Here is a 24,096-nt window from a genome sequence, read left to right as displayed (position 1 = left end):
CTCTTAAACCTGTGAACAATATTTTGTTCTTAGATAGCTTACCTGCTAAGTGATGATTTATTCATCTCCAAGTTCTTCAGCTCCCATTAAAAACTTTAAAAATCCATTTATAAGCATTTATAAGTCTTAAAAGATGCATTTTCAAAATTAACTCAGTATATTATATTTTCTATGCGTACCAATTACATTTTCTAGGCATACATGCAAAACATTTTACAGGTACCCCTAAAATGCATGCAAGCAAGCATGTGCCTTTAACTGTGTGGGTAGATGCACATGAGCCAGCTGAAAAGCAAAAAGGAGGCCAGAATTGTGAAGGTGCCTGGATTGAAAATGGATTGCTGCCATTTGCTGCAGTCTAATGCGTGAAGCACACCTCCATACAGTATGACACAATATTTTTAGAAGTTATCTTCAGCATACTTAGCCAAACAGCACTTTGATTCTGACTCAAACAAGATACAAAGACAACTGTTTCAACTTACATATGTTCTGAAATGCCCATGTGCAAGTTGCTGCATATTCTGAAAAGTTCTACCAGCAGCCATTCCGTCAGTTCTGTTCAGTTATTGTGACCCCTCTTGTAAAATGAAATATGCCTACCTATCCTGAAAGCGGAGTGACATCTCTTCAGTTCACAAGCTTGTGTGTAGCTTATGTAGTTTTACTCCCTGGATACCATTATTTGCATATTCAGGCTCTATGCTTTAGTTTATTAACCATGCTGTTTTTTTTATGGTAGAAGGATCTGAGGAGCCATCAGGCTTTGAAAGAAGCCCCTCTCTTTTTTTCTTGTCAGGAAAGACAGAGGATGGGACACCTGTGGCAAGAATACAGGGCAATGCCAGAAAAATGGAAAGATGCCACCATCCTACTCCACCAACTAAACAACAGCGCCATTACCAATAACGAATTAATCAGTCTAAAATCACACCACATGCCTTAGTCCTGGTTATCCAGCAGTCATACTCTACGTGCTCAAGAGGATCCTGAGTATCAGATTTTCACAAGTTCCAGATTTAAACCTCAACAGTGTACTCCTTGAGTGTAATCCGCGACTTCTTCGGGTAGTAGTGTACAGAGATTTCTAAAACTATTTTTTTTGTGTGTGAAATCTACCATAGCAGCCTATAGCATCCCCAGTTAGCACGCTTCCTGAACGCCAGCCCTGGAAACACCCTTTACTCTCCAGAAGACCTGGACACTCAAACTTTGATCTGCTGATTCAGACCGGCGGGACTCGCCCGCTGGCTCTCTCGACACCAGCTGTGGCCCCCCACCTTCCGATCACCTGGCCCCGCCCCCTAGCTCCCGCAGCGCTTTCAGCCAATAGTGGAAAGGAGGGCGCACAAGGCTCGGCTGTCGCCTGCTCTGGCTGGCCTGGAAGCGCGGCGAAGGCGGTTCCTCGTCTGGCCATCGGAGGGCGGGTCGTCTCGGTGGTGGCCAGGAGCATCCTCTGCCCGCTCGCCAGCCAGGCACCGGCCGGAGAAGAACGAAAGGGGTTCGTGGGCTGGAGGAGCGGAGGAAGAAGCAGGTATTTGGGAAGGAAGCCGGTGGGAGGGGGCGCTTGAGGCTAGCATCTTGAGCCGGCTGACACAAGACTACACTGAGCTCAGTTAAAGCCGGCTTACGGACATGCCAATGACTGCTCTTCCTTTGACGGGAGGACTCCACACTTTTCCTGTGGGTCTCTCTGAGTGGATGCCTCGCAGGTGACTGTGTGCGCTGCGGGTTTCTTCTGCTTCCCAGTGGTATTCCACTGCAACATGTATCTTTTGGTCAAGTAGCAGCAGTGGAATTTTCTGTTCCCGACACTAACTTGGTAGGAATCTCTTCTAGTTTCTAATACGGGCATTGTTTTCTTTGTCATGTCGACGTTTAGGTCACAGCTGGCTTATGGCACCTCAGGGGTTTTCAAGGCAAGAGATGTTCAGAGGTGATTTGCCATTGCCTGCCTCCATGACCCTGGTACTCCTTGATGGTCTCCCTTGCCTGCTTAGGTTCGGAGATCTGATTGAGATCAGGCTCACATGGCATTATCCAGGTCAGGGCAGGCACTTCTGTAGGCTCACAATCTTGCTGCTTCAGATTCTGTTCATCTTTGACCACTCACAGTATTGGTTGTCCTTACCTGAACTGCAGATTGCCTAGATGTGAACAGCTTGGGGAGGGGGGTCTCACATGCCCATATTCATGAAGAGGAAATCGTTCATGAATTGGAAGCATAACTTGTGTACTATAATTATTGCAACTGTATTGCTACAACAGGAGTATATAGCTTAGTGCAGGTATGCTTTCAGGTGCATACAAATGTAGGCAGATGTAAGTTTGAAGATACTTATGCATAAGGAAAGACTTTGGTGGATCCTCTTGTCTTTGAGTAAAGGATTGTGCTAGAAGGTATCTGGGTCCACTGAAACTCCACAACTCTATTCAAAAGTCTTCCAGACATTCAATAACAGCATTTTTGGACCAGTAGTAAGACCATGTCAGTCTTATGGTAGAGGTGTCTGCATTCCCTGTTTAGTTTTTTTTTATCTGAAAGACCCTTCTTTGTGTGTGGCTTTTGCTTCCAGGGACTCAGCAGAGAGTGTTAAGAATGTCCCTGCTTTGGTCAAGACTCATGTTCCTGCCCATCCTTCTAGGGGTGGTATATGCAGCTCCCACCTTAGATGGAGGTAAAAAGCAGCACCCTGAGGAGATAATTCTAAGTTTTCCCAAGGAAAAAGCCAGCCTGAGTGAGATGTTCCGTGAAGTGGAAGAGTTGATGGAGGATACGGAGTACAAACTGAGGAATGCAGTTGAAGAGGTAAGCCATTCCACACCCGATAAATATAGTGAAATGCTTACCTTATGAAGATGCCATATTTTTGGCTTTTTGCATGACATCACCAACATCCAGCACCCAAGCAGCAAACCAGTAGCTACATCCTCCATTTTAAAATGTTAGCTGGGGAATTGCATAAAGTGGATTCCCCAGCCTAAAAAGCATGAGCTACAGGGGAGCAACTAGGAGGCAAATTAGCACTATCTCTGCCTCCAGTATCCTGCCCTCACATCCACCTCCCTTCTCCCAGGGATTTTTGTATGCAAGCTGCCTGGAGCAATGAATTGCTCCCTTCCACCATTGCAAGCTGGCATGCGGAGTGTAAGGAGCGCGAGAAGATGGCAGACAAAAGCAAGAGAGCTAGAAGATGAGAAATGGCCGCAGGTGCGATAATTTTTAGCACTATGCCATTTCTCTGGCGTAACATTATTTTTTAAAATGTGCGGAATTGCCCTGGCTTTCCCAATCAGCACATTGGAATTTGGGTGGGAGCTGTGTATTGTGGAGGAGTGGTCTACCATTGGTCGGGACAGATTCCCACCTATAGTTTCTTAGCTGCTGGTTTCCGAGTTGTGCCTCTTCTTATCGTGTGACAAACTGAATAACATTTCCTGAAATGTGTCATTGAGCTCTAGCCAAAGAAGGGTTATTTTTTCAATTGGTTCAGATAATGGGAACATAACAGAAAAAAAGTGAGGAATGATGGTAGAATAGCCAGTGTGGTATAGTTGGGGAATAACCAGTGTGGAACTAGAACCTGGGAAACCCGGGTTTGAATCCTGACTCTGCCAGGGAAGCCTGCTGGGTGACTTTAGCCTCACTTACCAAAGAGGCTTGATGTGTGGATAAAATTTCTGAGAGGAGCCTCTTCAGTCCCCATTGAGGAGAAAAGCAGAATATAAATGAACGAAATTGTCAGAATCCACCTGGGATAGATGTGCTTCAATTGATGCTACTGATTTAGGTGACATTTCTTCTCTTGGGTATTTTTATACTACGTCTTTGAAAACTGAAGTTTAGGAAATTCACTATGCATTTAAATCTAAATACCAGAATCAATTTAACCAGTGGTGGATAATATAAACCATTTGGAAAAGTGTAATAAGATATGCTGTGTGATTTACTTGAGGCCCCTGTGAATGGTGCCCCTACCTTTTGAATACTGCTCCCATTAAAATGTATTTGTATCTACTTATGCTCATTTTGTTCTAATACTGCATGGCCACAAGAGAATTTTCCACTGTAGGATGCCATTAAAAAAACAACCCTTTGCACAGCTAATACAAACTTCGCAGCACAGTTTCAAAGTAACAAGAATTTAACATTTGTCTCCAGTAGCAGCAGATGCCAGGGCAAATGTGGAAAAAATGTGAACAAGACCGAATAAGAGGGCAGCTAAAACACTGCCTTGCACATTCTGTGAAAACTGTAACTTTCTCTCACAAAGAGAGTATTCATGGTTGCTAACATGAACCCAGGTGCAGATCTCAGAAAGAGGCCCTTTCCCCTCGTCCACAAACCATTGTTTGCACTTTGCACAAAGGACAATATGTTTAACTGCTGTTCCTGTTCCACTTTTCTTTCCCTGCAATTGCTTATGTGTCTTTCTGGCTAACAGTATTTGGGTGGGGTTAAGTTTGGGCTCGTTTTTTACAGATATTGAGAGTGGGAATGATTTGCCGCAGTTCATGAGTTTACTTTGGCTGGGACATGAATCTGTCAGCAACTCCACGTGGGTGCTTTTACCACTTTTTGTTTCCTGGTTAGTTGGTTCCCCAATTTCTGGCTCCATGATTTCACTTCACAAGAGACCAAGTTATTTGTAAATAAGCTGCAAAATAACTCCCCCTCCCAAATTCTGTTCCAAGTTTAGAAATTAGAAGAGAAGGTCTTCCTAGGTAAGCCTCTTTACCTTCAGGGCATGGAAACAACTGTTGTGGCCAGTGGGGACCCCACTGCGTCTCCTGCCCCGTCTCTTTCCTCAGTGCCTTAGATGACACTCTGGGGAATGTAGTCAGACATTATGATTCAGGTATCCTATGGACAGCATCCTAAAGGATGGCCCGCTAGAGAAGCGGGGGGGGGGGGGTGAGTAGTAGCTGCCTGAGAGAGACTTGCCCTTCTGCTGATTAGCCACTAAAGGAAAGAAGGGGATCTGAAACAGAGAAGAATTTGAGGGTGCATCAAAAGCAAGCACTGTGAATTGCCGATGTTCATGTTTCATTGTCTCAATGCATAATGTTTAAAAGCAGTAAGTGTTGGCAGACAGGGAATTGGATGTGGGTTTGAACCCAGGCCTTCTCAGATTTAGTCAAACACTTCACCTCACATTGGGTCTATATTCCATGTGTTTAATTTCATTTATGGCCAGAGAGATCAATTTGAATGTGTTTGCCACCCTTCTAGAAACCATTAGCTGGCTGTTGTTGGAAGAGTTTTGGAATTATCACGTTCAGTTTGCTTATAAAGAGTGTCTGCCTTGGGTCCTGTGATGCTCAGTAGCAGGCAGCCATATAAATATTTTCCATAAATATATTGAATGGTTGCTTGAAGCATAAATCCAGTGTTCAGTGCCATATGACCTAGACACTAGTGTGGCATAAACCTTCTGGCTGTTTACCTAATAAACATAGTAGGATTTCTGAATAAACATGTTTCCATCCACAATGTGAATTGTGGTTGCAGGGCGATGTGAGTTCAAAAACATGTGAAATGGTTGCAGGGCGATATGAGTTCTGTAGTTGGATGGCAGAGCATATGAGTTCTGTAGTTGGATGAACAGCCCCCATGAGGATGCAGTATGGTTTCATTTATTTCTAGTTATACATGATTCCTGGTACAGGAACACTACTAATGCTTGTGCCACATTCTCTTGCAGATCACTAATGCATTAGTTTAAAAGCATTTTTCCTCAACAATAAAATATTTCCTTTGAGTGCTGGGAAAATTCAATCAACATAATACTAGCACTACTGTAATGGAAGATATCTCCTTAAGACTAGACATTTTAAACAGTCAAAAGATCTGTCAGTTGACTGATCCTATGTTGAGAAATGCTAACTGAGAAATCATCTTAATTCACCAAAAAGTCAATTTACTGTCTCTTAATTATGTTAATTGAGAAATTGACTATTGTGGATCAATGAAGTAATGCATTATTAACAATATCAAGAGAGGTTTCTGTAAATGTGATGGTTCATTGAACAGCTTGTCTCACAGGGTTTTTTTAGATGGAAAGAGAGCCCTCCTAAACAGTCAGTTAATTGTTTCTTAACTGTACTTCTAAAAAGAAATGTTTGTTCCACTGATGAAACAAATATCCAGAAGTGCAGTCCAATACTTTAAAAAACGTTGAGGAATAGCCTTTTAAAAATATTCCACATACATTTTTTTTTGCTTCATTCTGCAAATCGATCTCGGTTTAGAGAAGCATGAGAGAAACTCTCCTGAGAGATTTTTTAAAGGCAATTTGTGTTTGTGAAGTGGGGAAATCTTGCCCTGTGGATATACTTGAATTTAGTTTAAGACTAGAATCTGAACTTTAGCTATGTGCCTGCAATTTCCATGTGAAAAAAATAGTATGTTAGAGAACCACTAAGCTGAAGTCTTCAGGAGACGAAAAATAAAGCCTTTTGTTTGTATAGCTGAGAACTATCCAGCTGCATGGAAATGTTGCCTTGACAAACAGGAAAGAATACAGCTGCATGGGGAGGGGAGCTGTGTGCAATTAAGTACACTTGGACTGCAGGACTTGCTTTTCTGAACTGTTCAGTGGAAGATTACTTACTCCTCTTTAAACCGCTCCTGCGGAGAGGATTAAATAATCGGTTAAGGGCACCTAAAGAGGGCCCTGTCCGTGATGAGGAAGGGTGCCGATAGGCCCCCTCCTCATGACTGACAATCGGAGGGCCCAATCAGCAGGCGCTTTGCGCCTGCCGATTGGGCCCTCCGATTGTCAGTCCAGCGGCAAGGGATCAATTGTGGACTGATGAATCGGGAGGTGCAAAGCACCTCCCGAACCGCCCCTCAAACGTCCGCTGCGTTCCCCCGCACTCCGCCATTTGTTCCCTCGCCGCCGAAACAAGCGGCGCCCCCCCCAAGTGACAGCAGCCGCCAATCACAGGTGCTGGCTGCCGCCCACCACTATCGGCGGCAGAGGCGCCGGGGAACCGCTGGCGCCCACTCTGTGCTGAGGCGCCCAACACGCGTTTCGGCCCCGCCACCAGGATGACTGGTGGCCCGCAGCACTGAGAGTTGGCGGTGGCAACTCCCGGCACCAACCAACACGGTGAGGAGCCCGCGGAAAGGACGGCCGCCAGCCGCGCTGCTGACAATGGCTCGCCGCCCACCAACCTCTCTCCCGGTCCACCTCTCTCCCAGCCCACCAACCTCTCTCCCGCAAAGCGCCCGCGGACATCTCCTCCCTGGCCCCAAGGAACACAGGTAGGCAGCAGCGCGGACGCACCATTGGACACGGACACGGTGGCGAAGACGACCCGCCTCGCACACACCCAGCCACAGCGGCGGTGGTGGGGGGGCTCGTGAAGGCTGCCACCCGCCCCGGGAAGGGTCTGACGCCCGCTAGTGCCCGCTGCATTTCAAGTGCAGCGGGCTTTATTACTAGTCTAGAATAAAACCTTTAAAACTAAAAAGAAATTAATGCGGAGCTGGTGTTGAGTCCTGGGATATGTTTCTCATGTGAAGAGTACAGGCATGGAATATGGGCAGGGACCATCTGCAACATGCTCTTCACCTGGGTGAGGACAGCTAACAGCCACTTACCTGAGATAGGAGGAGAACACACCCATATTATAGAATGTGACATTCAGGCAACCTTGAGCTGTAATGCCTCATTTTAGAGACTATACTCTGAGTACTAGCAAGAGGCACAAGACCAGTGTTTGATTCTATAAATGGTCTTTGTATGACTCTGGTTTGGCACTTGTGTCGCATTCTTTAATTATGTGGTGGTGACAAGTCTTCTGATAGCCCTTTTGCTTCCTGTCACTGACACCCCAATACTAAATACTTGGAAATAAATGCACTTGCTTTCTATTAGTGCAGCCTTTCTTGACTTCTTTTACTGATAAGAAACCCCTGAAACATTCTTCAGGCTTTGCGAAACTACAGAAGTGGCACAATTGTGCAGAATATGGTTGAAGCATAGCTGTGTACATGCCCACCTGCAGCCCCTCCCCACCCCCTCCAGACCCATCACCGGCCATTTTGGGAGGGGGTTTGACATGACCATATATGGTCATATCACCCAATACATGTTTAGCAATTTTAAATATATATATAAAATTACCTCCCTCTCATTTGGGAAACCCTTTCAGGGCTGTCAAGAAACCCCAGGGTTTCACGAGACTCTTACTGAGAAAGTCTACATTAGTGTGTTTAGAATCAGATCACCAGCTCTTCCTAGGAATTTTAGGGAATCTAGGACTTACTTGATTTCCCCCGCCTCCTTCTCCAGAATCTTTATGACCACTGAAGTACATTCCTATTGGAGCAGGTATAATTTTATCCACCAATTCCTATTGGGGTGGAATGGCAATAGCCACTGACATCTTTTAAAACAAACTGTCTGCATTCATTTCATTTTCCTACTCTTATAGTGACTGACAAAAATGTTTACCTTTTAACTGAAAGCTGTGTTCACCAACTTTCCTTATTGTGGCCTACTCTTTGATTCCAAGGAAGGGGGAACTTTTTTGGGGTGTGTGTGGTTAGAGTGGCTGCTTCTCAATTAAATGAGGCTGAAATTGCTGCAGAGCAATTGCTGCCTGTTCTGTGAAGAACCCTCAGGTTTCAAGTGAATTGGACCAAGAGTTTAGTTCTATAAGTTGCCGAACAAGATGTTCCCAGCTAGTCTATTTACAGAGAAAAAATTGTTTCACCCATACAAAAGAGGGAGAGGAAAACAGCAGCTCTCCACAGCTTGTCCCCCAAGGTCATTGGCTGAGTGCTCCCTCCTTTGAAGGATCTGATTGGAAGGGAGAAACGCCATTGTCTGGAAAATCATCAGTAGAATAAAAGGTAAACAGAAGTGCATGCTGTGTGGCTGATAAGTATCTGAACATGATTAAAAATATTTTTCTCCCCCACTCAATCCTGGACTTGTATTCCTATTCTATGAAATCACTGTAATTACCCAAACCAGTGATTTCCATGTATACCTCCAGTGGAGGAATTTTAAATTCATATCCCTACTGTACAGTAATCCTTTGTACAGAGCATACTATAAACTACATGTCCTTTAGTGTCATAGGATGTTCTGTTTTTAAGTCTATACTTAATATTGTCATGCTATAAGCATCCAGATTCTACAGAAATACTTTAATTTAAAATATGGTCTGTGGATTTCCATACTATGAAAAAGAGACTTAGGTGACTACTCCCACAGGAAACTGTACCTATTATTAACCACATACCAGAATTTCCTTCAGATTTTTTACAAATGTGTTTGTGTTTCATTTGCAAGTACATTTTTTTAAAAACTATACACACACAAGCTCAATTTTGGATAGCATTGGGGTACTTTTTCCCCTCCATCTACAGCAAGCGAGGCTACTAGTGCCGTATCTGCCCTTTGAGCGCCTGGCCACAGTGATCCATGTGGGCCTATCCTTGTCCTAGATCCAGAAATTACAGCTGGTGCAGAATGCAGCTCCTAGGGCCTTACTGGAGTACCTTGGAGCAGTGGTCCGCAACCTTTGTCAGGCTGCGGACCACTGCGCCGAGGTCCGGGGAGAGGGCAGCCCCGGCGCAAACGCGCATGCGCGGACTTGCCGTGCGTGTTTGCGCCCCCGCCGGACACAAATGCTCATGCGCGGCAAGTCTACGCGTGCGCGTTTGTGCCGCCGGCATGCTGGCGGCCGCGGCTCCCTCTCCCCGCCCCTCCAGGCTGCAAGGAAATCGGCCACTGAAGCGGCCGATTAGCATGCGGCCCGGCAAGCTTCTCTTCCCGCCCCCTCCCAAAGCAAGAAGCTTGCCGGGCCGCAAGCTGATTGGCCGCTTTGGCGGCCGCTTTGCTCGCAGCCTGGCGAGCTTCGCTGGGGGGGGCGGGAAGAGGGAGCCGCGGCCCAGCACTGAGGCCTTCGCGGCCCAGCACCAGGCCGCAGACCGGGGGTTGGGGACCACTGCCTTGGAGGGCTCACATTCAGCCGGTGCTGAGGCAGATGCACTGGCTGCCAGTTGCATTTGGTATCAGGTTCAAGGTTTTGGTGCTAACCTTCAAGGCCATCCGTGGTCTGGGCTCCATATATCTGCCCCCTGCAGGGCCTTGCACTCAGTGGGCATGAATCTGCTGGTGGTCCCTGGCCCACAAGAAGTACACCTGGCATTGGCCAGGGCCTTTTCAGTCCCGGCCCCAACATGGTGAAATGAGCTCCCAGAAGATCTAAGGGCCCTAACAGAACTTGTATAGTTCTGCAAGGCCAGCAAGATGGAGGTCTTCCACTGGACAGTTGGTTGAGGCCGGGTGGCAATAAATTTAAGGGCCCCTCCTCAGTTCAGCTGGGACATCAGGCTCTCCTTATATTACATCTTCTACCCTGAGGCACCAGACAGGGCAGTTATCTAACAGATGGGGGTGGGGGAGAGTTTAGTCTGTCATTAAATGTAGGATGTTTTTTATTTTATTGTGGGGTAATAATAAATTACCAGAAAATCAAACAAATAAATGAAATACCCTTAACTCCAGTTAGGAGCAGAATTGAGCAATTTGGAAGGCGTCTTGTTACCTTGCTAGATGTCAGTGTTCCAACAACTGGGAGACCCTATTGGCTGCTTGACCAGGAGCCAGCAATATAAACATTGTTTGACCAAAGGACAGGGAACAGGAGGGCAGTTATGAGGTTAGAACAAGAAAGGAAGGCATTAAAATAAAATAACCTCATAATTGCCCTCAGTTTCTCTCAGCCCAATCTACTTTATAAGGGTTTATGGACGATGAAATGGAGGTGGGGAGACATCACAGAAAGGGCTATGTATAAGGTCAGTTCACTGCCAAAATCAATGTAAGCAGTTAAAGAGAATATAAACCATTTGGAGGAGCATAGTAAGCTGTGCTGTGTGATTTATTTGAAGCTCTTACTGGAAAGGACTGGTTTGGGGATGGGTCCTAAAGTAACATCACAAGAAGGGGCAGGTTTGAATTAGCACTACAATGTGCTGTTTCTTGACCTTTGAAGAAGAAGAAGAAGAGTTGGTTTTTATATGCTGCTTTTCTCTACCCAAAGGAGTCTCAAAGTGGCTTACAGTCGCCTTCCCTTTCCTCCCCCCACAACAGACACCCTATGAGGTAGGTGAGGCTGAGAGAGCCCTGATATTCCTGCTCGGTCAGAACAGTTTTATCAGTACTGTGGCGAGCCCAAGGTCACCCAGCTGGTTGCATGTGGGGGAGTGCAGAATCTAACCCAGTATGCCAGATTAGAAGTCCACACTCCTAACCACTATACCAAGCTGGCTTTCTGGAAAGGGCATCACAGGACATGACATCACAAAGTAACACCACCTCCTTGCTAAGAAATCTCCCACAATCTCCTGGCATTCCCTGAATTAGTCCTGCCAACCCTAATCACTTATAGGTTTTAATAGGCTGGTATACTCAGAAATAACACCAGGATTTTCTGGGACTTCTATGCTATTTGTGTTGTGCAATAATCAGTGAATTTGACAACACATTCAGGTGTCTATTATGACCCTCAGTATACAGAGTTAGCTCTGCTGCTCTGCTGAATCCACTGCTTATTACTTTAGGAGGAACATAGAGCTCCTCTTACCTCTAAAGTAGGGGCATGGACAGAATTCTGTTAAAGAGAACATTCTGTTAAAGAGAACATAAACACCATAGAAATTAAGTTTTTCATTAACCCAGACTAGAGGCAATCTATGACATGTGAATAAAGGAGAGCAAGATGTCAGCTGTTGAGTAGATGATTAAGTTGCCTCCAGGATGTATTGAACTAATCGTGTCCATTTGCTGTGGGTTTGCCATTTGTTTATTGTTGTGTTTTATTGTGCAAGAATGTACAAATAATTGAAGAAGGGGTAGTGGCTTATTTGTCTATTCCCAACTGGGTAATTGAAAACTGTCTTGCAAACCCTGAACAAGATAGTTTCCACAGATCAGAGAACGGCATTCAGATCTCTGACAGGTTTACTCTTATCAGTGCAGTAATACTGTCGTTTTTCCATCCAATCTTTTAAATGAATTGTTTGATCCCTTTGCATATCCTGTTCTTTCTCCTCCAGGAAATTATTTTACAGGAACCTTTAAACGTTCTAAACTGAGTTACGTCTTTTGTTCATCTAGTTAGCTGTGGTCTACTTTTACCTTATATTGAGCATCCAAAAGAAGCAACAAATTTATGTTTTAGATAATAAGTAATTCATATATTATTCCCTGGTATTTAAAAACTGACTGAGTACAAGATGGGAAGTTCTTTTTAAAAATTGAGACACTGCTGAAGCAAAATTAGGCATACATGTACCTCGGCAGTTATTGTCTGTGCCTCTATGAATATGCGGACAGGTGTTTAAAGTAATAAGTACATTTAAAAAAACCCTTCAATCATAGGAGTTTCACATGTCAATCAGCCATGCTGGGAGGGGATTGGTTTGCCAAAGTGATTGACAGGGGAGGGCAGTCCAAAGCGCAACAAGCGTGTAGCTTTCTCTTCTCACGTTTGTGAGGAGTGCAAGATGCGTAAAAACATGCAAGACAACTCAAGAGGTGTGGAGTGCCAGTGAATTGCTATTTTTTCTTGTGCTTTGCCATACAGCTGGCTTCACACTATAACAATGAGCAGAAAAGCCCTGAGGTTCTTCCTGCAGCAGATAATGGATCTGTAAACATAATAGGATTGTTAGAGCAAAAGTTATTTGCCTAGAGCATTGCAGAGAATATGGGTATCTTTACTGGCTTAAAAGACGAAGAGGAACCCAAAGTAGTGCTGTTTCCTTTTGTTCATTTTGATGCTGAACCAGGACCCCAAGAAAACCACGGGGGAAGAAGTAGGGTTGCCAGAGGTGTGTTGGAAAGTGTCTGCAGAGTTTGGGGGTGAAGCCTGGAGAGGTTGGGGTTTGACGAGATGAGGGACCTCAGTAGAGTATAATGCCATAGAATCTACCCTCCACATTTTCTGTAGATGCTAAGGAGAGTTGTGCCTGGGATAGTTGTATGTTGGTTCTAACTCATCTTTACAACCTCCAGCTTCTAAAATGCCATATTCCCTTTCATTCATATGATGTTGGGTGGTTCCTGTTTTATCACTTAAGTTTGAATTTTTGGATTGGCTTTAGGATTTTTATCTGTTAATGGCTTTAGGATTTTTATCTGTTAATGCTTTTACAGATGCTTTCTCTTTTATTTTGTACAGTTTTTTCAGGCTATGGATTTTATTTATGCTTGCTGGGTTTTATCTAGTATATATTTTTAAAATGTTGTTTTATTTTTATACTTGTCACCCTTCCCTGGAGGCTTAGTGCTGGTCACCCAATTTAAAACACAGTAGAATCATAGAATCATGGAATCGTAGAGTTGGAAGGGGCCATACAGGCCATCTAGTCCAACCCCCTGCTCAACGCAGGATTAGCCCTAAGCATCCAAGAAAAGTGTGCATCCAAACTTTGCTTGAAGTCTGCCAGTGAGGGGGAGCTCACCACCTCCTTAGGCAGCCTATTCCACTGCTGAACTACTCTGACTGTGAAAACTTTTTTCCTGATATCTAGCCTATATCGTTGTGCTTGTAGTTTAAACCCATTACTGCGTGTCCTCTCCTCTGCAGCCAACAGAAACAGCATCCTGCCCTCCTCCAAGTGACAACCTTTCAAATACTAAAAGAGGGCTACCATGTCCCCTCTCAACCTCCTTTTCTCCAGGCTGAACATTCCCAAGTCCCTCAACCTATCTTCATAGGGCTTGGTCCCTTGGCCCCAGATCATCTTCGTCGCTCTCCTCTGTACCCTTTCAATTTTATCTACGTACTTCTTGAAGTGAGGCCTCCAGAACTGCACACAGTACTCCAGGTGTGGTCTGACCAGTGCCGTATACAATTGGACTATGACATCTTGTGATTTTGATGTGATGCCCCTGTTGATACAGCCCAAAATGGCATTTGCCTTTTTTACCGCTGCATCACAGTGCCTGCTCATGTTTAGTTTACAATCCACAAGTGCCCCAAGGTCTCGTTCACACACAGTGTTACCTAGAAGCATATCCCCCATCCAGTAGGCATGCTTTTCATTTTTCTGACCCAGATGCAGAACTTTACACTTATCTTTATTAAATTGCATCTTGTTCTCATCTGCCCATTTTTCCATTGTGTTCAGATCTCATTGAACTCTGCCTCTATCTTCCGGAGTATTTGCCAGTCCTCCCAATTTGGTGTCATCTGCAAACTTGATGAGTAGTCCCTCTACCCCCTCATCTAGATCATTAATAAATATGTTAAAAAGTACCGGGCCGAGCACCGAGCCCTGAGGTACCCCGCTACTCACCTCTCTCCAGTCTGATGAAACACCATTGACAACAACTCTTTGAGTGTGGTTCTCTAACCAATTCCCTATCCACCTAACTATCTGAAAATTCAGACTGCAGTCCTTCAACATCCATCAGAACATCATGGGGAAGCTATCAAAAGCTTTACTAAAATCCAAGTAAACGACATCAACCGAATTTCCACGATCCAGCAAACCTGTTACTTGGTCAAAAAAGGAAACCAGGTTGGTCTGGCAGGACCTGTTGGAGACAAATCCATGCTGACTTCCTTGGATCGCCAAATTGTCCTCCAGATGTTTGCAGATCACTCCCTTTAATATCTGCTTCATTATCTTCCCCACAATAGAGGTCAGACTCACTGGTCGGTAGTTTCCCGGGTCATCCTTCCTCCCTTTTTTGAAGATTGGAATAACGTTTGCTCTCTTCCAGTCCTCCGGGACATCTCCAGTCCTTAAAGAGGTCCCGAAGATGATGGACAAGGGCTGTGCAAGTTCTCTGGAAAGTTCTTTGAGCACTCTCGGGTGCATTTCATCCAGCCCAGGGGATTTGAACTCAACCAGTGCAGCTAAATGCCTCTTGACAACCTCTCTATCCATTTTAACCTGCCACCCAGACACCCAGTACAAATGACCAATGATGGACCTGGAGGGGGTGGCAAGGGGAGGGTCCCTGGGTATGTACACAGCTATGCTTCTCAACCATATTCTGCACTTCTGGGGTTTCTCAATGGGTTGCCATATGATGTTCCCTACAAAGCATCCATTTTCTCAAATGGAACTGAGCTCTGTTTTATGAGATCAGGTGTAATTCTGGGTTCCATATAGGGATTTGAAGGTCAGAACCAGCACTTTGAATGGTGTCTGGCAACAAACTGGTAGCCAGTATATATAGGCCAAACCTGGAGTTATATGAACCCAATGACATACTCCAGTCAGCATCCTAGCTGCAGCAATCTATACTGATTGAAGTTTACAAATACTTCTCAAGGTCAGCTCTACATGGAGAGTCATGACAAAATACAAAAAAGGAGAGAAATTGTACGGCTACAAAAACATTGTATACACAGAGGTGTATTTTCATGTCTGTTGTGTGTTGACTTGACTTGTGAGCCAGCTTGGTGTCTAATCTGGAGAACCAGGTTTGATTCCCCATGCAGCCAGCTGGGTGACTTTGGATCAGTCACAGTTCCTCTCAGAGCTCTCTCTGCCTCACCTACCTTTCAGGGTGTCTATTGTGCAGGGAGGAAGGTTAGGCAATTATAGGCCGCTTTGGGACTTCTTTGGGTACTAAAAAAGGAGCTGCTCTTGCTGGCTTTGGCATTTTCCAGACTGCAGCCACTTTTAGAAGTTTTATCACTGCTTTGCAGGGGGATACTGATAGCCTCAATAAGGACACTGGACTCTACTACTTTTTGGCATGAATACTGGCCACAGCAAGCATGGGAGACAGATCTGGCCCTCTTGTGGCCAGCCGACCACAAGGCAGCCTTAATCAGCATGCCCCCTCAATGGTTTCCTTTGGCTAGCCAGCCCGGAAACCCGAACCTAGTGGCCTGCTGATTAATGGAAGGTAGCCATCCTGAGTGAATCTGCTGGGCATCTGCCTTTTGTTGGGTTCCTTGTCCCCTGGAAAGGCTGCGCATCCACACAGCTCCTTAAGGGGCTACCAGGCCTGGGGAGGCCAGCATGCAAGCCGCATGCCTCCAGTCTGCTGACTGTGACAATTAACAATAAGTAGTCAACTTCCAAATCTTATAACAAACATTAAATCCCATGTCTAACAATAGGGAGGGAGGGTGGGCAACGTCTTCGGGTGCTAGAAGGGAAAAGAGGCCAAGGCACATCAGGTCATCCCTTAAAAGGATGCCCAGCTTGGTCCCTCCCACTCTGCAGTACTCCAGAGGACCCCCTCCTTCCAAAAAGAGAAAAGTGATGCAGCAGCCTGAAAAGGTTCTGGGCCTTTTGGGCTTGACAGTGGGGTTCGCAGGCCTCCTGGCTCTTAGACTGAATTGGCTGCAAGTCTTTTTAGCCAACTAGAGGGAGGGAATGGGGTCGCGATGGGTCGGACAGGACTTCGCACCTAACAACAACAAAAGGGAAGTGATCTGCTGTGCTGAAACTGCTTGCAGGCTTTTTGAAATGGGTGGTTTAATGGCTCAGAGTAATTTAAAACTAATAGCTGAGGGGTGGCTCTCCTTGCTCAGTTGCTAGGTTTAAATGGCCTGAATACCAAACCCAACTAGCCAAAGGGTTTGGGAAATGTTCAGGGGAGGTGACCACTCCCCTCCTGGGCTTGGAGGGGGCATTAACTGGCCAACTTCATGGCTATTTAAAGGTCATTAACTAGTTTGTGCCCATCTCCACAACTCAGAATTGTACCTGGTGTGTGTCTCATCCCTTTTTGGTTGCTTCTCTCCCCATGTTTGTGTGTTCTCCCCCCTCCCAGTGTGGCTCCCCCTCCCAGTTTTTAATTCCTATCCCTGACTTGCACTGTTCACAACAGCTTGTTTCCTTCAATGGCATGCTTACAGGGTAGCTGCACACGCTGCAAAATGTATTTGAAAATGGTGCCTGTGGACATGCTAGCCTCTGCTCTTGAGTGTTAATGAAGGAAGGGTAAGGAAGGCAGTGGTTGGCTGCAAGTGCTGAACGGGACTGAATGGGACTGAACTTCTGTTTCAGCACAGCTGCTCTCCAACCCTGAAATGCTGAAACACTGACACCCAAACTTGCCCTTTTTGAGAAAAGCTGGGGGAAAATGTTTACATTTTGAGCAAGAAGCTATCTTGTGAATTCATTCTGCAATGTGAAAAAAAGGATGTGAAAATCTATCTTAGGGAAGATGTGTGTGTGTGGGGGGGGAGAGATAATGAGGAAAAACCAGAATGGCAACATAGGGGAATGAATATGAATCATTAGAGATATCTGGAAAGTGCTTTTGTGCTGGGTCAGCTTCCCACTAGTGTACTTAACTGTCTGAATGGTACCTAGCAGAATGATTTATTGTTATCAGTCAACAATATTAATGTTATAGTTATTATATGTATGGTTCCATGTATAGTTTTCAGTTCTATGTAAACCACCCTGAGCCTTCAGGGAGAGCGGTATATAAATAAACACTTTATACAATGATAATGTGTTTTAAATCATTATTTTTGCTAGATTGAGGCAGAAGAAGATGGTTCTAAACAGATCTCTGATTTTGACCAGTTTCCTCCCAACTATCACAATGACTCTTACATAGATGCAAAAACTGGAAATAAAACTCTACATATTCACCAGGAAATCAATAAGGTAAGACCTTTCTTTTGTATATGGTATGTGTGAGATCCAATTTGATTTTTGTACTGCCTTTTATATAGTCCTGTTGTCAATTATTTGGAAGGTTAGGCTAAGGAATTGTGCTGCCCATATCCTAATGGCACATTGAAATCTTGTTCATCTCCACTAATTATCAGTATGCTTATTTGCCATAGTGTTGCTTATTGCCTGGAAAGCATAATCTTGCATATTAAATTCCTTGACCTCTGATTGGACTTGCTCCAGATGCCTTTCTATCAGGATGTGTAGTGGCAGAAACTTGGGGCAGAGTCTTCTCCATAGTGGCCCCACAGTTAGGAAACACCTGCCCAGGAAAACCAACCAAGCTATATTTTCATGTGCTTTAGGTAGCCAGTGAAATCTTTGAATTTGCTTAGGTATTTTGGATTCCAAGCATACTTCTCTTGGCTGAGTATAAATTTGTATTGCAGATACTACCACTATGATCCAGTTCCATATATATGGTATTGTTTAGGAGAAAAAATGATTATTTCATTTGTGAAGTAGTAATAAATGATAAAGGACTTGCAACTCATCCAGCTTCTGGACTGCCACAAGAGTTTTTTTTTTAACCATTTAATTGTTGACATGTCTTGAATCTTCTTTTTGCTTAAGTTCAGCAAGTTTTTACATGCTAGATGAGTTGTGCATATTTAAGAACAACTAAAAAAAATACAGCATTTTTAGATGGATAAGAAGCAAATGGATTTAAAATCTTGATCTAACATAATGTATTTCTTTGTACTATTAGGCTACTGATAATAAAACTGGATCTGTTAGCTATTCTGAAACTGTTATTACATCAATACAAGAAGGGGAGAGTAAGAGGAATCATGTAAGTAGCCTCCTTTAGGAAATTGAAATGAAATGTTGCTAATATATTCTGCAAAGATGACAGTTGTAGTCAAACTAGATAAAAGTTTTCTGTTCATAATATGTGTATTAAAATTTTGGATTATCTTTCAATCCCGTTTGTTGTAACATTTCATGATGTACCTTTGCTGGGAACATTATTGAGGCACTGGTTTCTTCCGTAATGTCAACCATGACCGCAAGCCAGTGTTTCATATATTTCATTCTTTAAGCAGTAAGTGATGTTTAAGATATTGGAAAGTTAATAAGGAGTAGAAAGTCTCAATCTTTATTAAATAGGAACGCTTACTGAGATCTGTTACATGGAATATTTCTCCAGTCCGTTCGTCATAGGCGCCCTTAATGGCTTGTTTGTAGCATTAGGCTTAGCAATCCATTTAAAGGCTATTTTTTACCAGTAAAGGTAAAAACTGGTTGGTAAATGTTGAAAATAGTGTGTTTTAAATAAATACGGTAGTGGAAACTAAGCCTTGTATTGTGAAAGAATATACTTCATACAGCTACTTCATCTTGATAGCTGTTCAAATGATGTCCTGCAGGCCTCCAAATAAAAATATCGGTTTCAAGTCCTTAGAACAGGAACTGGGCTTTCTGCCAGTGCTGACACCGAAGTCCAGTTCTTGGAAGGTGCTGCATTGTTGAGAGGCGCCATTTACATACTCAGACTAACTTTTCCTTTCTCAGATTTCAGCTGGGATTGATAGACTCTAACATAGATGCCTGGCTTTCATCCAAAAGTTTTACGTCAGTTCACAGCTCAAGTTCAGACTCAGGATAAGCGGTACATGTTCAGTTATATGTACCTCGCCTTTTCTCTGGTTCCTGGCTTGACTTGTATAAAATATGTATCGTTTAATGTATAAGCATTATCCATATACGCATTCTAATTGCAGCAGAAAGGATCTATAAAAGAAACTTTAAAGATGTCTTGGTTTCCTTCTTACCACTCTCATTATTACTTATGGATGTTTGTTATTTATATATCCTAGACTAGAGGTGTTTCAGATATGATGGCAAACTCTAGTCTACAGCAAACCCGAAATACTTTACTGCCCTTGGGGAGATGGAAGAAGCAGCACTCTTTCACAAAGCAGCATCCCTTGCTTTGCCATTATCTTTCCCAAACCTTAAAGCCTATTGATTAAAATATAATACATGCAGATTTTGATTTTAATATCAGGGCAACTTCATGTTAACTTTAAGGCAATGTCCATCAGGCCATCTGGAGCTCTGTGTGCGTGTGTGGTTATACACATGAAATTTTCACCCAACCTACAAATTTGGGGGTGATCTTTCTGTTGGTTGGGTGGAGGTATTAGGAAAAGAAAGGAATGCCGGAAAACTTTTTAAGTTCTGAGTTTAGTGTGATAGCATGCATATTGCTATCTATATCAAGATAATGGTGCTTTGTAAGAGATCCAAAAATTTAGGCTGATGATTTATTTATAATTTAATTTATACCCTGCCCCTCTCGACTGAGATGTCCTGAGATGGCTTACAACAATAAAACATACCCTATAAAAACCCATAAAACATTGAGATACAATCCCTAAAAATAGAATGATCAAAGCAAGAAATCCACAGATGGTGGCAAAACCCCACAGTTACTCTTCAACCAATCAATCAATCAGCGGTTAGAATTTTCCAGCACCTACTTTGCTTACCTCCTCCAGGCTCTAACTTATTGCACCAGATGTATTGGGTGCATCAATGAGTGGGACCCCAGTTCTCCAGGCATTCCCCCCAGCCTCAACCAAATACCTGGTGGAAGAGCTCCATCTTACAGGTCCTGCATCACCTGGATAGCTCTGCCTTAGCTCTTCCAGGAGCTCATTCCACCAGGCTGGGGCAAGGGGCTGAGAAGGCCCTGGCCCTGGTTGAGGCCAGGTGAATATCCCAGGGGCCCTGGACCACCAGTAGATTCATACCCGCAGAGTGAAGGGCCATGCGGGGGGGGGCATGAGCAGATAAGTGGTCCCTCAGGTAAGCAGGACGCAGGCCATGTATAGCCTTAAGGTCAAAACCAAAACCAAAAACTTGAACTTGATCCGGAAGCAAACTGGCAGCCAGTGCTGTTGTTTTAGCCCAGGCTGAATATGGGCCCTCCAAGATTGATTGCAGGAGATTGATTGCAGGATTAGTATGCATGTTTATTTTTCCTTTGTGAGAGAAGGATTGCCAGTTCATTGCTCTCTCAGTATTTGCTGTCTATTAATTTAGAAATCAACAGTATTATGCATTCTTTCAAATTTGAGGTCCACAGTCCTTAGTTTTCTATTGAACAGCCAAGAACATAAAGTTGAAGAGCTTCCAAAAACTTTGATCCTCCTCAATTGCTACCAGCCATCTCGATGATCCTGGCCTCCACTCATGTATACCAGAGAATGTATTGATCAGAAAGATGCTGGTAATATGGTTATAGTGTTACTGTTTTCTGTTGAAAACTTGGCTGCTAAAAAAATATAATAGTGTTGAATGCACTAGTTTTTCTTTACAGCTGCCTTCAGCTTCGGTTTGGATTTCTCAGTTTTTCTATTAAGTTATTTAAAGGTTTGTCATTGGAAAAAATTAAATGCAAGTATATATCGCAGAGCCAGTTCACGTTATTTGAAGCAGTGTGACTTCTGTGATATCTGGGAGATGTTATTGTACTATCTTTAGAAAACAAAGTTTGTGCCTCAGCAGGAGTTGCTGCTGACAGCAGTAATTGAACCATCTTTCCTCTTTAAATCTGCTGCTACATACTAAGCAAGGTAAATACTCCTGTCCTTAGATACACACCCCCTTCTTAAAGTTTATATTGGTAATCCTGTTATTTAGACAAATAGTACTGCTTACTCATTCATATGGGTACTCATACACCAGTGGGAAAAATTAAACCAAAAACTGAATTTATTTATATATATTAAGTTTTACATTTGTCCCTTCCTCAGCATGGGCTCCTGGTGGGTAACAACATAGCAATATAATAACCACAATAAAACCATAATTTCAATAAAATCCAATTTAAAAACTCAACACATAGAGAAGTAATGATTTTAGCATTAAAAAAATCAGTAATGTTGATGGTGTGCACAAGCCACCTTAGACTAAGCATTTCACCATGTCCCTCACTATTGTCACACTTAAACAGGTGTACTGTTGGCCAGGCACTACCAACAGCCGTGTGTGTGTGATAAGTTGGAAACTAGAATGCTAGAATTAGCATTCAAGTGGTTAGTGCCAGGAGCCAATGTAATGTCTCTGAAGGCAGGTTCACCTTGAGACTAAAACTTGACTGACGTCTAATGTCTAAAAGGTCATTGCCCTGGTGCTCATTGGCATCTTTCCTGGCACACACCAGGTGTTTTTTTGAAAGTGGGCAGAGCCAGGTGGGGCTTTTGCCCAACAAGGCTTCTGGTTGGCCACGAGATTTGATTGGCCTTGAAGATATTTACGTATGTTACTTTGGCAGCAACTGCCACCATAGTATATGGATCTTCATTTTGTGGCAGCAAGAGGTGGCATTTTGTGGCAGACATTTTGTGGCTATGAACCCCATGTTGTGTCAGAAGTCAACGATGCCCACATATACAAAAAGATTAAGGATCTCTGGTATAAAGAACAGTCATCATGGATCAAACCAGTGGTCCACATAATCCAACATTCTGTTGCCTGCAGTGGTCAATTGGATGCCACAGGGAAAACCACATGCAAGGCCCCACCTGCTGGCTGTTCTTCTGTATCTGACAGCTGGAAAGATTCTGACACTGAATGTGGAAGCCCCATTGAGCTATCATTTCCATTCATTTTGGAAATTTAGATTAATAATTTATATTTATATTAATCATGGCTGTCAGCCAGTGATAGGTGTATCATGAGTAAGCTTGTCCAGCCTCACTTACAATACATTAAACCCAGGAGCCACTGCTGTATTTTATGCCCTTGCATAGGCTGACATGATATTGTAGGAGAAGGACAAAAGTTTATCTCTCTCCACAGCACACTTAATTTTATAGATCTTTCAGGCAGCAATCCTATAGTTACTTTAATGAAAGTAAGTTACTTTGAATAATATTGAACTTACCTTTTGCTTGAATGGTGTACACAGTCAAGTTGTGTATGAGATATTGTATGCCTGTGGGAGGTGGTCTATGCTTTAATGGTAATGAGATGGTATCGATGGTAATGAGAAAATAAAAGCTGATTTCCACATACTCATTGTCAGTGAAATGGGAATGCAAAATCATTCCACCGAACTTTTGTTGTTCCAAATTATATGCTAGTGTGTAAACATGGCATGTTTCTTTAAGAAATACAACTAGGAAGGTTTAACTTTTCCTTGAAATGGTTATAGGAGTAAGTAGTTAATATAAACCTTCAAATGGCTGTGAATCCAGATCTTCATAAACACGAAGACCAGAATAAGGTACAAACCATAAATAGGTCCAGAGCAGATGTAATGCTGGCTCTTTACATATCAGGGCCCACTTTGTGAATTTGTGGTTTCTTTTTTCCATCCCTAAAGTGATATTTCCCCCTCTGTCTTTTCTTTTTATTATTGAACTGTAATTCCATATTGGATGAATGCTGATAATACAAACCATGGATTTTCTGGTAAACCAGAGGTTTGTAGTAGGCAATTGGCACACTTTATACTCTCACGCTTCACCTATAAGTATGAAATGATTACTTCCATTCCATGACATTATATCTGAGGAAGTGTGCATGCACACAAAAGCTCATGCCTTTAATAAAACTTTGTTGCTTTTAAAGGAGCCACTGGACTCCAAATTTGTTCTGCTTTCAGCAAACTAAGGCATGGATCTGTTGAAGGATTGATCCTTGCACTAGGGTTCTTGTGCAAACAGAAGAATGGGGGAAACCTCATTCTAGCCCCTGTACTAAGCTGAATGTAGTGTATCTTGTTCTGCTTGAGCAAGATGTTATGCAAATATATATATCCATATATATCCATATATATCCACCATAGGATATATGGACAAGATGTTGTGCAAACGGAAATGTTCTAAGTCCCCTTAAGTTTCCACTTACACATCACTGGATCCAAGCCCATGGTTATTTGGGAGCTTGATGGGTGTTAGCAAGGCTGTAATGCAAAACCACAGTTGACGTTAGGATGGGAGGAGGCCTGTAGAAAGGTTTCCTTGACAGAAGTGGAGAGAAGGCAACAGCTGCTTGGGCAAAGGTGGCGGGGTGGGTTTGCAATTTGACCCTGAGCTCTTCTTGAATTATACCTGGACTCCAAAAGAAGGTTAGTCTTGCACTGTGCTCCACTTTTTCAAATTTGTGAAGTTCAGCTTCAGTGATAATTGTAGTTAATATTCACCAGGTGTATATTTATGTAACAGGTCTTCCACATCTTTATGGGGATAGGTACCCTTGATCACCCATGGTGGGTGGCCTCATGTGGCCATTTTGCTCAGTGTACAAGTTTGCCCACCCAAACCACTGAGGCTGGTGCCCAAGGAGCTCTGTTGGCAGCAGGGTGGGAGAAGCAATGGGTATGGCCTGTGTCCTCCATTACTTCCAAGACCTGCACAGCTGTCAGCAGGATCCAAGAAGATCCC

General features: G+C 43.5%; 1 protein-coding gene across 2 annotated transcripts in view; it reads left to right on the top strand.

Annotated features, from left to right (window-relative positions):
- The first annotated feature begins 1,368 nt into the window (after positions 1 to 1,368).
- Positions 1,369 to 24,096, top strand: part of DKK3 (dickkopf Wnt signaling pathway inhibitor 3) — a 39,481-nt gene continuing 16,753 nt past the window's right edge. The window contains exons 1-4 of one of the 2 annotated variants that reach the window (XM_077321816.1): positions 1,369 to 1,534; positions 2,577 to 2,809; positions 17,495 to 17,626; positions 18,405 to 18,488. In XM_077321816.1, coding sequence (XP_077177931.1) covers positions 2,600 to 2,809; positions 17,495 to 17,626; positions 18,405 to 18,488 — 426 coding nt within the window. In that variant the 5' untranslated portion in view covers positions 1,369 to 1,534; positions 2,577 to 2,599. Of the gene's footprint in view, positions 1,535 to 1,664; positions 1,823 to 2,576; positions 2,810 to 17,494; positions 17,627 to 18,404; positions 18,489 to 24,096 lie in introns of those variants that run through there. The other variant, XM_077321817.1, reaches the window with a different exon arrangement.

This window comes from Paroedura picta, chromosome 2 (assembly GCF_049243985.1).
Source record: "Paroedura picta isolate Pp20150507F chromosome 2, Ppicta_v3.0, whole genome shotgun sequence".
Lineage (NCBI taxonomy): Eukaryota > Metazoa > Chordata > Lepidosauria > Squamata > Gekkonidae > Paroedura > Paroedura picta.
The sequence above is the reverse complement of the archived record's forward strand: the minus strand, read 5'-3'. Positions and strand labels throughout refer to the sequence as shown.